We start from the raw sequence: 15,513 nt of genomic DNA on the forward strand, positions 1-15,513 counted from the left end.
CAACAGGGACTCAGAAGAGAGGAAGTAAGCAAGGAGAGGCACTGACATCAGCCTGCTTCACCTTTGAGAGAGACAGAGGACAGAAGAGGAAGAGAAGAAGAGAACGGGAGGACAGATTGCAAGTAGAATAGCAGGACAAAAGGAAGAAACAAGACAAACAGCGGGGGGGAGGGAGGGGGGAAGAAGAGCACAGGGAAAAGCAATGTGACCGCAAGACATCAGGCAGGTGCAGTTTAACAGCATAGCCGCAAGGAGGCAGCAGAGCCCAAGTAGTCACACTCACAAAGCTGCGGGTTGCAGTCAGGCGGCTGCGGCGCGAGGTCACTACTGTGCCGCTCAGGCTGCGTCCAATTCTCCTCAGGTTTTCCCCATCATCAGGCTCCACCCCAAAATCCCGCAACATCATTGGCTGCAGAGGGAGAAAATGTCTGTCAGACGCTGGAAAATGGATCCAACTGATGACCCATGAACAGTTTCTGCAAAGGACTATGTAGGTGTTGCCTTGTTGAGGTAGGTGGGGGTGCTGGTGCAGTCCGCCCCGTACGCACTCCTCTCCATGTCTGCGTTGGGGGTCTTGGAGCGAGCCTGCCCTCCCACCCTGGATATGAGCCTCTCCGATGGGCTGCAGCCTGGGAACACACAGATGGTGAAAATATGAACAGAGCGTGGTCTGCAAATTATGTCAGACTGACAGCTTACATTTCCTGTGTCGTTCATGAATTCATTAATAAGTAACTTAAACAAACTTTGCTTATGATTTGACAAATGTTTACATACAGTATATATCAGGCGTGTCAAACAGAAGGCCACAAGGGCCAGAATCATCCCGGAAAAGACTCAAATCTGACCCAGTGGATGGCTTTGAGAAGGAGGTAATACATTTTGGACTATATTTTCAGAAATTTTGCAACTTTTCCCACTAAAGCAGACCTCCCACATGGCCATTTATACTACACCAATGTAAATAAGTAATAGATAATCAGTTACAATCATAGAAATTTCTGTTTTTTTTGGGTTTTTTTTACAATGGATCCACGATAAAAACGAATAAAAAGAAATGTTCTGTGAATGAACAACCTTATAATTACAGCACAGTCTGGGCAATGAGCTACATTTTATTCATTTTAAACATTTATTTCTTACAATTTATGCCCAAAAACTTATGCAGATTTCTTTCATTTGCTACGGCAGCATTTTTTTTATCATGTAAAAGACAGTTGAAATTGCACGTCTTCTTTTTTTTAAAATTGACATATTTAAGAGATTAAATGTGTAATTAAACTTTTTACACTGGCTAAAAGGGGAGTTTCACTGGTTTGTCCTATTTAGGATCAAAGTGGGAGATACAGTGTGGTGCCCACAATGTAAAATAAGTTTCACATCCTTGGTATATATTTAATGAGCCAGCGCGATGTTTACCTGCGAAGCAGTAAACAGACCGAGACCGAGGCCTTCACTGAAACTCCAAAGTTTTTTTTAAAGCATTTCTTTAATGTCTCTAAAATTTTACATTTAACACAGAGAGAAGTGACCCTATAGAAAAATCAATATAAAAGTGGAAAGCAGTAACATCTGCTGCAGTAGCCTGTTTACTGCAGTACTCTTTACTGTGTCTCAGTTCCATACTACATACTGATATGCACAGTATATAACATGAGGTAATCTCAACAATATACTGTTGTGCATGTTGGAAATTAACAGCTACCACTGCTAATTACAGTAAACAGACCAAAAAAAATACTGAAATTGTTAAATTGTCCCCATGTATAAACCAGTGTAAAATCCTCATTTTCAGTTCACAAAGTTCTGTTGATCGTACATATAATTTTGTAGCGGTTTTATACTTGAGGACATAAATTAAAAATGTGCTTATAGTTGGACTACAGCTGAATAAAAAAATCTATGGAGCATTTTAGCTTGCGTCAAAAAGTGAGCCTACAAGCAAAAAGAGTTTTCTATGTTGTAAATAAAAGACATGCGGTCACATTCCTTGTAGTCTCCACCATTTAGTTGTTTCCTGTGTTATTATTGTTTTCACATGTGCCTCGCTGTGGTTCTACATTTCCCTCCTTTCTGTCTTTGTATTTAGTGTTTTTCACCACTTTGCCAATTTTCTTAATCCATAAAACTTGCAGAGATTGTCAAAAATCTATCACAAATTTCTAAGATCTTAAGAGTCTATGTATGACATCCTTAATTCCTTTCTTTATCGTACATCAAAAGGCCCAAACACACTCACTACATGTATTGAATCAGCCATACAATATGAAAGCAATAAAACGTGGTCAAAAATGTGAACTTAAGTTCAAATCAAATATCAGAATGGACAAAAATACAAATCTCTTTAAATATGAGATGTTTCTGGTGCCAGACAGGCTGGTCTGAGTATTTCAGAAACTGCTGATCTACTGGGAATTTTCCCACACAACCATCTGATGGCTACTTCCAGCAAGCACAGAGCTCAGATCATCTCGAACTGGTTTATTCAAATGCCCTACACAGTCACCAAATCTCAATCCAACAGAGGCCTTTGGGATGTGGTGGAACAGGAGATTTGCATCGTGAATATAATTTAAGTTGATAGTGAAAATTAATAATTTAGTCATTACGCCACAACGGTATGTCATATTCTGAGCACAATTAATTTCACTGAATGGTGGGTTTAAATGTTCCAATAGTTACAGATTGTGTTATGGTGGCTATGTGTGTCTGTGTGTGTGTACCTGTCTTTCCAGCCAGCAGACTGGCCTGGTAAAGGGAATCAAGCTCAGAAAACTCAGCCTCTTTGCGGTCACAGCAGGGATTACTGTGTCGCCCTGGGGCATGCTGGGAGCTGTAGTGACCTGGAGAGGACTGGCAACTGTAGCTGTAGTTTTGACTGGATGCCTGCGGCCTGATGGGAATGCAGCGGTCTGGGGGTGTCTCGTACGGTGTCACCACTGCGTCGGGGCGGTCCAAACTCCAGGAGGACCAATGACGTGTCTCTGAAGCAGCTTCTTCCCTCGGCCAATGCTGAGCAGTGCCCGCGGGGGAATGGGGCCGCGGTGGTTGCCAGAGCGGCGTGAGAGGTTTCCTTTGCCCGGAGGCTTCCAGAGGGGAAGACAGGGGTGGATTAGAGGTCGGAGGGGGAGGAGGTGGGGGAGGCTGTGCGTGAGTGGGTTCAAGGTGTGCGGTGTGTGTGACTTGTGTATCCCAGAGACGCAGAGGAAGCGAGGGCAGAGAGATGGCTAAGTGCTTCCCCAGTGGTCTGACACTCACCCCCCCTGCCTGCAGCAACTCACACAGCCTCACCCCTGTCCCCTCCCTCCCATCCTCCTCCTCCTCCCCTCTCCTGCCCGCGCATCCATCCTCCTCCTCCCCTTGGCTGGAAGGTGCGCAAGGGTGAGCGATGCTGAGGGTGAGCGGGGGTCGAGGGGGAGGGGGGCGATAGGGCGGAGGGGGCGGGTTCTGGCCTTGGCCCAGAGCAGCATCCCTGTTGGGCGTTGCCTGGTCCTCTTCCTCCTCCTGATTGGGCGTCAGCAGTACTTGGACCGGGCCAGGCTGTTCACTGGAGGACACAAAAGAGGGAGCGCGTCAGTCAGCCGGCAGCAGGACAGAAAAACAAAGCTGCTCTGACGTCAGGTGAGTTACTGCATCGAGGGAAGGTCACGACAGCACATCAGGTAAACAAACACACACACACACACAAGCTCACTTACATACCGGACAAACAGCCTTGTGCAAGCATCGCTTCGTGTATGAGATTTCACAGCCATGCTGTTTATGAATCAGGCACAAGCTCAGGTGCACTGACTGACTGATGACAAACTTAAGTGTCTGATTTGAGCATTTCCATCTTACACAGAATGTAATCAGATTTCCACTACTCTGCACTGGTGCAGTATATCAGCACTGAAAACAATCTATGACATAGACTAATTCAGTCTCATATCCTTTTATTGATTTGCATATATTGATAAATGAGGGATATGATATATGTTGAACATTAGTGGATTTTCTCAGAGACATGAGACACTATTAATGTTTGTGCGTGTGTGTGCTTGTATGTGTGAATAGAAAGTCTGTACATTTCTGTGTAGTGTGCACAGACACACGTGTGTCTATGTGAGCGCCCACCCCCGTCCCCCACTTTAACTTTCCTGTCTCTTTTCAGCGTTAGTAATTACCCAGCAGGCTTTGCAGCACTGAGCTATAAATCAGAGGCTTATGTTGATCAATAGAGGAGAGGAGGAAGGTAATAAAAGAGGCAGAACACTGAGAGCTTTGCCTCCACCTCCTCTTTTCCCTCAGTCTCGCTGTTAACAGTTTGGATTTACAATTTATTATTTTAGAAAAAAAAAAGTTTTACTCCAGTTTAAGTTCAGTTTTAATGAAACACAGACTAAAATCAATATTAACATGGCTTAGTTTGCACATTCAATCAGTCTCTGGTCTGTGCTGGTTCTTCAGAGTGGAGCAGCAAAACTAATTACAAGATCTAACAAAAGAATATTTGAGGTTTTAGGAGTTTAATGACCGCCCTTTAAGGCACATTTGAGATTATACATCTAATTTCCTGACTCAGTAAGAATCTAAGATCCTGAGAAAAGACTAGAACTTCACAATAAAGCTCACTATATTCATTCTTTTTTTCTAGGACATTCTGTACATTTTTTGCACTTGCATATTTTTAAAATCTAAAGACATTCAGGTTACTATAAACAAATTAACAAACAAATGCAGTGAGTTTTCCTAGGAAAACAGTTGGGATGATTAATTGGCAAAAAATCTGCAGGTCAATAACCAAACTGACCTTTTCAACTAACTTTCAGTTCTATTCTTTTAATGTTTTCATCATTAAGCCTCGTGTCTCTTGCATGTGTTGCATCCAATTGGGAATTTTTAAAACTATGTGTGTTTGGCTATCAAAAGTCATCAGTGCATCTCAGATTCTTAATACTTTGATTTCTGAATATTAAAACTGATGAAACTGATGTTAAAACTCACTTTCCCCTCCTTACGCAACAAAACTAACACATCAGTAGGAAAGCAGACTGAATTTTTGTAACAGACAAACATAGAAGCAGAGAGCACGGAAACAAAGCGCGGCACAGGATCTGTGACTGCAGTCGCGTGGCAGCACACAGGACAGAAACACAGTGATGGACTGCAGCTTTGCAGTGCACAGAAGGACAGATCAGCAGCACACAAAGAGCAGAGGGAAGCCTTGGCAGCACAAAGCTACAAAGAGCAGCACAACAACAATGAAGGGAAGCAGTGAAGCACAGAAAAGCCGAGAGAAACTCTCTCTCCCTCTCCCTCTTTTTCTTCTTGATGGCAACACAGAGAACAGCAAAGCAGCTTTTTACTGCATTGCAACAAACACACAAACACAAAGCGGATAATAAGTTGCTGTATATAGTCAAGGGTGTGTGTTTGAGAAAACGTACACATTCAGACACACACACACACACACACACATACACAGAGCTGGATGTGAGAGTGCAGTGCTGGGAGAGTGGGTTACAAAATCAAGCTTTCTGGGATTTTGTCCAGCCAGAGCTGAAGACGCACACATGAGGGTGTTGAGGCGTTTCTACACAGCCAGCACCCAGAGGACACACACAGCGGAGTCCTGAGGTGGGTTTGAGGACAGCTTGAGCTTGGACAAACACGAAGTGAGGGAGGAAGGGGAGGGAAGTGAGGGGTTTTGAGGTGATTTTGAGACAGGCACCGCTGTGGATACATAAGGGTTGACAGTGGTGGTACCTGCGTGGGCCCTGTGGGCGGGCGCTTCCTGTCTCCCGTTCCATTTCCTGTTCCTGCCTGCGTTTGATTGGGGCCCCAGTGCTCCTCATGCACGCAGCTACAGCCAATCCGCTATGAGCGTTAGCCTCATGCAGGGGTCTGAGCACAGCTGAGGATGTTAACAACAGAGCAGGAGATAAAAAGGAGAATAAGACAGAAAGATATAACGACAGAGTGGAAGCGAGAGAAAGTTTGAGGAACGGAACAAGAAAGGAGACACGAGGAGGGATGAGAGTAAACGATTATAATACAAAAGGAGAGAGAAAAGAGAAGCAGAGCAGAAGGAGTGTTTGTGAGGGGGCCAGCATGCATTACACTCTGCTGCTGTAAATCAATGTGTGAGTATTTTACATAAGTAAAGAGTTGCAAAGTGGGATGTCCTCAAAACCTAACCTAACTTCAATCCCCAATCATTTTGGTGAGAAATATCCAATCACTTAGAAGCTTACAATTCAGGTTTTTGCAGCAATAACAACAAGTTTTTACTATTGTGTTCAGAAGAAACTGGATCCAACACTCAACAGCTGCGATCAGTGGCTTTTAGATAAATGTAGAAACCATAGTGCTGTGTTTCCTCCAAATTTACTGCAAATTTCTTCAGTGCCACAGCTACTGCTGCTGGTACCGAGGGTCACAGATGTCATAGCATTTTGGCATTTAGTGCCTATTCCAAAGCCAAACTGACAGAAAATGCTCTAAATAAAGCAAAAATCTCACCTGACTTAAATTTGACTGCTCCCTGTTTCAAGGCAGTCTACTTGTCAGACTCTTAGCTGCCTCAAAAGCTGGTCTTTACTTAAATCACTCTGTGGAGGTCTCATTCTGACCACTTGCATGTGCCCATAATGTTCCTTACACTACCTACCCTCACTACTATGCTCGCCTGATTTAAATCCTTGCAGCCCCTTCACCAAAATGAAACCCAGACAGAAGGTGCAGAAGGAGACAACCCTTTAGGGAAGATTAACAAATTGCACCACATAAACCTGTTAACTCTTTAAAACTGAGATTGTGAAACCATGAAAGAGATAAAAAAAGCGAATGAAACGTTATAGATGCATGAAAGAAAACAGACCCCCGCTCCGTTTAATGCACTCAGATGTTTTGCTTCTTAAGTCTTCCTTTGTTTGGTATGACAACCAGTTTATGCAGGCTCACTGTCAAGTCAAAGTTTGTGCCTCTTCTCTGCCTGGGCTACATTGTTTACCCTGATCCTGTGATTTCAACTTGCACAAAACTGGCAGTTATTTTTTCTCTGAGGACACCCTCTTGTTTTCAAGCTGACAGACACTGGCAATATCATAAGAGGAAACAATAGGAAGATTTCATAGCAGGGACCCAGCATCTTTTCCCACTTAGCAACTCTGATGTAATCACATTAATATACTAACTTGTACTGTTGGTGACTCAAAAATTGAACATTAGATAAATGAGTTGAAACTGGGGCTGCGTTCATGAAGCCACACACACCAGACAAGGGAATAAACTACAAAGATATTTCTAAGACCAAGGTTTTTTTTAGTGTGCACTCTCAGTGGTGCTAGTTGGTTACAAAGAATGCACAAGTGGACAACAAAAGAGCAGCCATCATCCGTTTTGGCTTGAGTTTATAGACTTCAGATTGATAGAGGCAGAAGAAAGGAAGGCGGATGGCAGCTCTGTTGTTGCTGTTGGCTGTAACCTCTGAAACACTGAGGCAGATTGTTTGAAGTATGCCCGAATCCATCGATACGGGTGTGGGAACCCAAATTCTGTTACACAATAGCACTGATAGTGATGCCATCTGTTCGTTCACAACTCGTCCTTTCACTTCATCAAGGTTGAATGTGCACACAGGTGAGTGTCAGGTACATGAGACTAAACACAGTGAAGCAAACACAGTAGGGCAGACAGGACACAACATAATAATCCCTGATGTAGATTTAGTTAGTTCTGAGTAGGAGGGGAAAACCTGAACACCTGCGGTTTATATAAAACTCTCACTTACACACACCTAAACACGTCTTCACAATAAAACATGACAGAAAAATATCTTTTGTGGATGAACTGATCAAATATTCATGAAAAAGTCACACACACAGGAATATGGACACATACTTTGGGAACACCATGTGTTCCCAAAGTCGATCTAAAGTCAAGCCTGAAGTCACACAGACCGTGCCCAAGTCTTTAATTTGAATGTTGAGTCGAGACAAGATGTGAACATAATTCTTTCACTGCTATTTATAAAGCTGGTAGCTGATTTGCAGCTGAGGTTGTTTTAGGTATAACTACTTAAACAGCATGAATGACTTTGTAAGTGGTGCCCGACACGAGCTTATTTGTTTTTAATTGCATAAACAACATTTAAGATGTTGATTTTGTGTGTGAGCGTGTTAACATTTGCTAAATAAAGCTAAATAAAGAGGCTGAAAGTATGAGAAAACAAAACATTTGACTCAAGGAGCATGCTAAAGGAAAAAGTAACTGATGTCATCTGCTTTCAGCAGAAGTTATACTATTTCCATTAACACCAAAATGCCTAATTGACATTGCTATCCACAGAGCTGCATTGCTGTTGTGGCTAAAAAGCATGTGCAAAATATAATACTCAGACCTGATTAAAGGAACAACTGAAAGTTTTTGTGATTCTGTGTATAACAGGTAAAAATGCATGTCTGGCTAATTTCCAGTTTAATGCGGTCTCCCTGTGAAGCACTGCACCAGCACTGGGTGCTACTAGTATGGAAGTCCCATTCTGACAAGCTGCACATCTGCAGTGTGTGCTGGATCCCAGTTCAGTTTAATTCAATCTCATTTCTATAGCCACAGATCTGAATGAACTTTATATTGTAAGATAAAGACCCTGTAAAAATATAGAGAAAACCCCAACAATCAGATAACCCCCTATGATCAAACACTTGGCAAAAGTAGGACAGAAGACCTCCCTTTTAACAGGAAGAAACCTCCGGCAGAACCAGGAGCAGAGAAGAAAAGCCATATGATGCGACTGCTTTGGGGTAAGGGGAGGGGGGAAAAGGGTGAAGGATGCCTAGGCTGCATCACCTGATCCACTATAAGCTTTATCAATAAAGTGGATTTCCAGGAAGCAATCTTAAAACCGAAGAGGTGCAAGCAAAAGCTCAGAAATGCACAAGGAAGCAACCTTAAAGTGAAAGTTAGCTGTACTTTTACCCACGAAATGAAACTCATAAGATTTAGAATTTAATTTCGCATGATTCTTTTTTTTTTTTTGGCAGAAGAAATTGAAGCTTTCAAAGAAAACCGGGCATACACGCGGAGAACGTGCACGCCAAAGTTAGAATCCAGAACCCTCTTGCTGTGAGGGAATAATAACTAAACCAGGTGGAATTATAAAACTTTGTGATCCCACTTCATATGAGTCAGGCACCACAGTCTTCTGCTCTCCCCATGAAGCAACTCTGAGAGTCTAATATTAGAACCTCACGTCCTGGTACATACCCAAATTTTGAAGTCCATATGCACAGTTTATTATAGACATTTAAAGTCTCAGAGGGCATCAGTTGAGTAATTATCCCAGAGCCGATACCGATTCTCCAGAGACGGAGAAGAAATCACAGAACGTTTTGTTACAGGCCACATAGCAATACTCATAAACTAACTGTAAAATTAATGGAATGACCCTTAAAGTGTGACTCGAGTCAAAGAAAGACACAATCTAAAGCTCACACCATAACACACAGATACCCACATCATTATAGACCACACAAGAACGAAAAAGGTAGAGAAACACATTTTTGGAAGCAGAGGAATACACACACTGTAAACTCTGGAGGATAGCCAGGATATCGGAGCACTGAACTTGGATTGTGCTTGTGATTCTAAATAGGAATCACCCAGAAAGAGTTTCCTGCTCTGTGCCGGTCAGTGAACGCCCCACAGGAGTTTCCATTTTTGTAAAAACTAATCTGACAGGAATTTGTGCTCTGCTCTGTTCAGCTACACTGAACACAGCTGGAACTGCTAGATCCACACACACAAACACACACAAACACACACGTCCTCTGAAATAAAACACACTGAACTAACTGACGGATGAAAAAAAAAAAACATCAGAGAGAGACAGATGGAGAGACAGACCAACAGATGGGAACGAGGACAAAGACGAGGTCAGACAGACACATGGACGTACAAGTCACTGTGACTGTTAATCTAGACACAGGTGACCTCAAAACTGCACCAGGCAAGATTTTAGCATAAATATACATGTTATCAGCATAAAGCATAACATTTTAATACCAAAGATATATCCACCTTTTCTTTTTTGGAAGCACAAATTGAGACATGGAAGTGTCTAGATGGGCCTTTGCTATGCGGGTTTCTGCTTGGCGCAGCTTTAAATGCAATTTTGAGGGGTAAAGGTTTAAACACATTAAATTTACATAAATGGTTTCTTACTCATCAGCTGTTGTATAAGTAAATCAGTGTTGATGCGGGCAGTGAAATATCAGGAAAGATCAATTAAACATAGGCAAATGAAGCCCAAATTGCATTCCGCTGGAAGTATTTCATAAGCATATAACTCCCATACATATTCACTACCAACTTCCAGCTGCTGATTTTCTATGTTTCCATATTTCATCCATACCCTGGTGTTGGAGCTGGTCCAGGTCCATGAACTTGCTGGGTTTGGGATTAAATCCCATGGCTGCCTCCCGCTCCGCCTCCCTTCGCTTCTGCTGCTCCTGCAGGCGGGCTCTCCTCACTACCTCCTCCTGAAGCTCGTCTAGCTCACTACGCCCTGGGCCTGAAAACACACACACACACACACGAGAAATATGGGGAATGAAAATATTCATCAATTTAAATGCATGTTGAAGAAATTAAGCAAAAACACACACCTGCATTAGTGCCACCACTCCAAGTAGGTGGGGGCAGCTCCTGCAGGATGGCACTGCTGCTCTTGGACTTAGGCACTGAACGCCATGAAGGACCTGACATCAGCACCCGTTTTTGTTGCCCCACCTCCCTGTAAACAAAGGAAAAGGGTAAACGAAAGGCATAAATGTTGATAATGCAAACAAACTAATCTGTATCTGTAAGTTTCCTACCTGTCGGGGCTGCTGCTGTTCCTCTCGCTGCTCTCGTAGCCACTCTCCATCCTCTGAATCAGACGTGGCTGGTGCTCCACCCCTCTCAGAGGTGGAGGGGCAGGGGGACCCATCGTCCGCCCACTGCCCAGAGACCTGGGCTGCCCAACCAGCCCAAACCCCGCCTCCAACTCCCCAACTTCTCTGGCTTCTACTTCTTGCAATCCGAGCAGTGGAGCAGGTCCCTCTAAAGGGAGTGAGTCCTGAGGCCCTGGAGGGAGAGGCGGGCCAGGCACAGTGTTATAGCCCACAGAGGAGCCTCTCTGTCGGGTGAAGATGCTGTCGATGTTCAGCGCTTCTCTCCTGGGCCTCCAAGTTGGCCTGTAGCGGCCTCCAGAAGAACTAGAGAGCAAAGAACAAGGATTCAATGCTGAACATGTCTACTGACTGAAAAAAATTAGTCTTCTGGTAAAAATTATTTAAAAACTGCAAAAGAAAGTAAAATTTTCTGCAGAATGTCTACTTTTGTTTATGATTCATTCTTTTACTTAAAAGTACAACACGTATAATTTTTCTTGTGTTAAATCCCAATTTCACATTGCACAAGAGATGAGAGCGAACAGTGGTTGTCAGGCCACTGATTGGTCTTTAGGCCTCTATGATTGTCACAGTTTCTCATGACGTTAGTTGCCGTGTGTCTGCAGAACAGTAATACCTTTATTTATGTGCCCATAATTTAGGACATGTTTTAGAGAAGATCCAAAGTGACATCTTTTCATAATATGGAGTACACTAATCACTAACATAACAAAATGACCACCTTGCATTACTTTATCAGCAAATTTTACAAAATAAGCACTGCCAGATTCAAGCGGTCTAGCTAAGCTACAACTAACTTACTTACTGTAGCTTTCTTGCTAGCTTACATTACTGCAGGCAAATTCAAATCTCAGTGAAAATGCGACTTGGCTAGCTTGACAAATTACCTGCTAATGTGATCCGTGATACTAACTTGTCTATAATGTTTTGTTTTCATGCAACAATAAATCTTGCAAAGGTGTATAACTGAAAATGTTTCTTCAAAGAACTAGCCCAGAGTGATGCAAGGCAGGGCCAGTTAGTCAGCTAGCCGTAACTCAGCTAAACAGTCTGGTGATCGATCTCAAGAGTGAGGTTACAGACTTTGATTGAGAAGCCAAAGCAATCTAACCAAGCACAAGTCTGTATGATATCAACCTTATCTTAACAAACGCACATTTTATTCATATTGTCACGACTGGAAAAATTTAATAGAAACAGCAACATTTCTGATTGGTGGAGGTCGCTGTTACCAAGAAAATCTGATTTCAGTCAAGAGTGAAGGACTGTAACATGTTGCTAATGAGGCTATACTTTGTTACATACACATCACAAAATACAAAATATATTCCAACCTTTTGTTATACACCAGTATGATAATGAAACCTATTAAATTCAAGAAGGTTGAAAGTCCTTTGTTGTGGAAACTAGATTTACAAAGGGTTGCTGGATGAGAAGTTCCTTTACCTTTAAACGTAATTATGTAAATAGTCTTGCACTTTTAGCCTTTTTTTTGTCGTTTTATCCAAATCAAATCTTTTTATGGTCACGACTCACCTCACAACTGTTTGGCTTGTTTCAGAACTGAAAACTCGTTATATAAGGAACTCTCCACTGACATTTCACAAATGCCATTTCAGAAATAAATTGAAAATTCACTTCCAAAACTCTTAAAAAAGTGGGCATTCACAGCCTTTGAGCATGTGCCCCACAATAGGATGCTAGCTACAGTTCACTTAACAGCCACGATTCTTGTGATATTGTGCATTTTATTTTCTTTAAGCTGTGTTGTGTTATTATCTCAAACTTTCACTTAAAGATCAGAAGGAACAGACTGCTGTGTGTCTCACAGTGTGCAGAGCTGTTTAACTATGAACTCAAAGCGAGGAATCTGAGATTTTTCCTCATCTGGATTTTTTTCTAACAGGCTGAAGGGCAGCGTGTTAACTTTTCAATTCAATCTGGGGTACAGTGTTGAAATATATATATATATATATATATATATATATATATATATATATATATATATATATATATATATATATATATACACATTATAGTTATATTGAATGAGTAGCCTAACAACATGAAAATAAGCTCCATATCTAATAAGCACTTCTACTTTTTCCCCTGAAGAGATGTGAGTATTTACGTGTGATTTGAAGAAGGCATTACCGTGAAATATTTTCATCTTGCTTTCACCTAATTCTACAGCCGATGTGTACGAGTGCTGCAGTACCTGGACTTGCTCTCACTGCTAGTGCTCTCATCCTCCCAGTGGGGACCCCCAATCCCCCCCTCGCAGCCCCCAACTCCGGAAGAAGAGGAGGACGACAGAGGACGGGAGGAAGAGGAAGAGGAGGTCAGAGGCCTGCGGGAGGAGAGGAGGAAGACAGCCGTCTCCTTGTACTCCTGCAGCGGAGGAGAGGGAGGGCGCGGAGGACCCTCCACTGCTGACTCTGAACACGGGAGAAAAGGAAGAGAAAATAAATCCAATAACATTTTTATTTATCCCACAGGGGGCAATTATGCAGGCAGCAGTGCAAATAAATGTGAGAGTAACCACTAACGAGGCGCATAACCTGAAGACTCTGCAGAACCCATTTCCCTTCACCGAAACTTGAAAACGCATAACTGTTTGCTCTTAACTATATCAACAATGATACTTTCTGCATCTCCCTGAAAACACTTGAGTATTTGCTGTTATTTTTTAAACCATTAGGGTTTCTTGACTGAAGGTGCAACTGCATTTTTTTTAAGGGGAAGAACATTTGGACCAGCAGCATTACCTCCAGCGTCAGCACCAAGCGGCGGTGTGCCAGTGTCGTAATTACAGACCACTGTGGTCTGGGATTCACTGGAGAGGTGGCTGCCTGTAGACTGGTGGAGGGATCGGCTGCGAGAACCTCGGTGACTCGAGCTGTCTGTCGAAGAGTCCGTGCGAGTATCGCTGGATATGGATGGCTCCCGACCTGTGGGAGAAAAGAGAAAGAGAGGTGACCTTTTAGGTAATCCTGTATGCGCATATGTTTCCACTTAAAGGCATGATAATACTATAGCACAGGCTCTGCAGTATGCAGAGGCAGATTATAGGGTTGAAGGTCAGAGCTTTAAAGCTATAACCCCGCATGTTCTCAAATAATAAAGACAGATCAACCCGATCTGATATTTAGCAGAGTGTATCATCTTTGCTGTACCAGAGTCTTCACTGTCGTAACCAGCCTTGCTGCTGCAGTGCTGGAGCTCCAGCTGCGGGTTGGAGCTGGTACAGGGGTTTGGGCTCTCCTGCAGTATCACCGGCGTCCCACGGGGGTCAGCGTAGAGCAGCAGCAGGGGCTGATAGTGGCCTTTGATACAGCGAGACACTACGTCCTTCCACTTAGGGCCGATCTAGAGATGCAGAGCACACACACAAAAATATATATTTATATAAGCACACACACATAAAAAGGAAGTATAACTATCTGTTTTAGGATATAACGCTACTCATATTCCTCTAAAAGTAGAAGGTCAAATACACTTGGTGCTGCTGTGTCTTCATTGATATCATATTATCTCAGTCAATAATCTAATATGACCCTCATTGTGAACTATGATTGATAGCCTAGGACAGGTACATGCACACAAGTTCGTTCTCTTATTTCTGCTGAGTATTCATGAGGATTTTTTTAGCCTTTAAGAAAAGGACTCACACTTAAATTACATACATAATATGAACACAGTTCTTGCACTGAGATTTAAGCGCATAGATCTAAACAAAGACAGGGATTAAACCTTAAACACATAATCAATCTAAAGCTGCCTCTACTGCAAAAGACCTGACTGTGCAGCACTTAAACTAACATACAGCACAGCTCCTGTCATTTCTGCTCTCACAGGCACAAGTGAAGATGCAGCAGATGCTCCTCGTGTTGCAGCGTGCAGACTCGGGACTCAAACTACGTCTCACCTCTTTGACGTGGGCGTCGTCGAAGTACATCCACTTGCGTATCTTGGTCTGGAAGAAGAAGGTGGAGTAGTGCTTGCCATAGTAGCACACCATGCCCACCAAGTAGAGCTCCGCCTGGCGAGCCCTCTCCTCTGTCACACGGTAGAACAACTACCGAGAGAGAGAGAGAGATAAGAGGGAGGGGGAGGAGACAAGAAGGGAGGGGGGCATGCAGGGGAGAGGTGTGCGGTATAGGAGAGAGAGAGAGAGGGAGAGAGAGAGACAGAAGAGTTAGTTAATGTGAATACAAGCACATTTTTGCTCACCTAGTATATGCTGTATGCAGTAATTCTTCACTCTCCTCACTTTCCTCTGCTTGCGAAGCGCACACAAACCTACAGTGCTGCATACACGCTGCAGTTTTTCAAGCGGAAATGATGCACGGCTCTCACACTCATCTCTTAGTAAGGTCACTTGCTCCAGATGATACTGCTAGTAACATGCACAGACAAAGGCAGTGTATTGATAGCCATATGTATAATTCTAGCCACTGTGCTTTGATGAACCATATATCTCCATGATTCAACATAATAAGCTAGAATAAATCTAGTCCTGCAACCAGCAAATGCTTTCATTATTTATTATTTTGAAATCTTTAAAGAATCAGAA

General features: G+C 42.9%; 1 protein-coding gene across 1 annotated transcript in view; it reads right to left on the reverse strand.

Moving 5' to 3' along the window:
* Positions 1–15,513, reverse strand: part of usp54b (ubiquitin specific peptidase 54b) — a 58,627-nt gene that overhangs the window by 4,327 nt on the left and 38,787 nt on the right. The window contains exons 9-19 of the mRNA XM_080873090.1: positions 14,866–15,015; positions 14,114–14,306; positions 13,706–13,888; positions 13,156–13,375; positions 10,860–11,240; positions 10,650–10,777; positions 10,397–10,555; positions 5,749–5,896; positions 2,724–3,547; positions 502–629; positions 284–409 (exon numbers count right to left, since the gene is read on the reverse strand). Of these exons, the coding sequence (XP_080729216.1) occupies positions 284–409; positions 502–629; positions 2,724–3,547; positions 5,749–5,896; positions 10,397–10,555; positions 10,650–10,777; positions 10,860–11,240; positions 13,156–13,375; positions 13,706–13,888; positions 14,114–14,306; positions 14,866–15,015 (2,640 nt within the window). The remainder of the gene's footprint in view (positions 1–283; positions 410–501; positions 630–2,723; positions 3,548–5,748; positions 5,897–10,396; positions 10,556–10,649; positions 10,778–10,859; positions 11,241–13,155; positions 13,376–13,705; positions 13,889–14,113; positions 14,307–14,865; positions 15,016–15,513) is intronic.

Source organism: Rhamphochromis sp. 'chilingali' (genome assembly GCF_963969265.1).
Source record: "Rhamphochromis sp. 'chilingali' genome assembly, chromosome: 22".
Lineage (NCBI taxonomy): Eukaryota > Metazoa > Chordata > Actinopteri > Cichliformes > Cichlidae > Rhamphochromis > Rhamphochromis sp. 'chilingali'.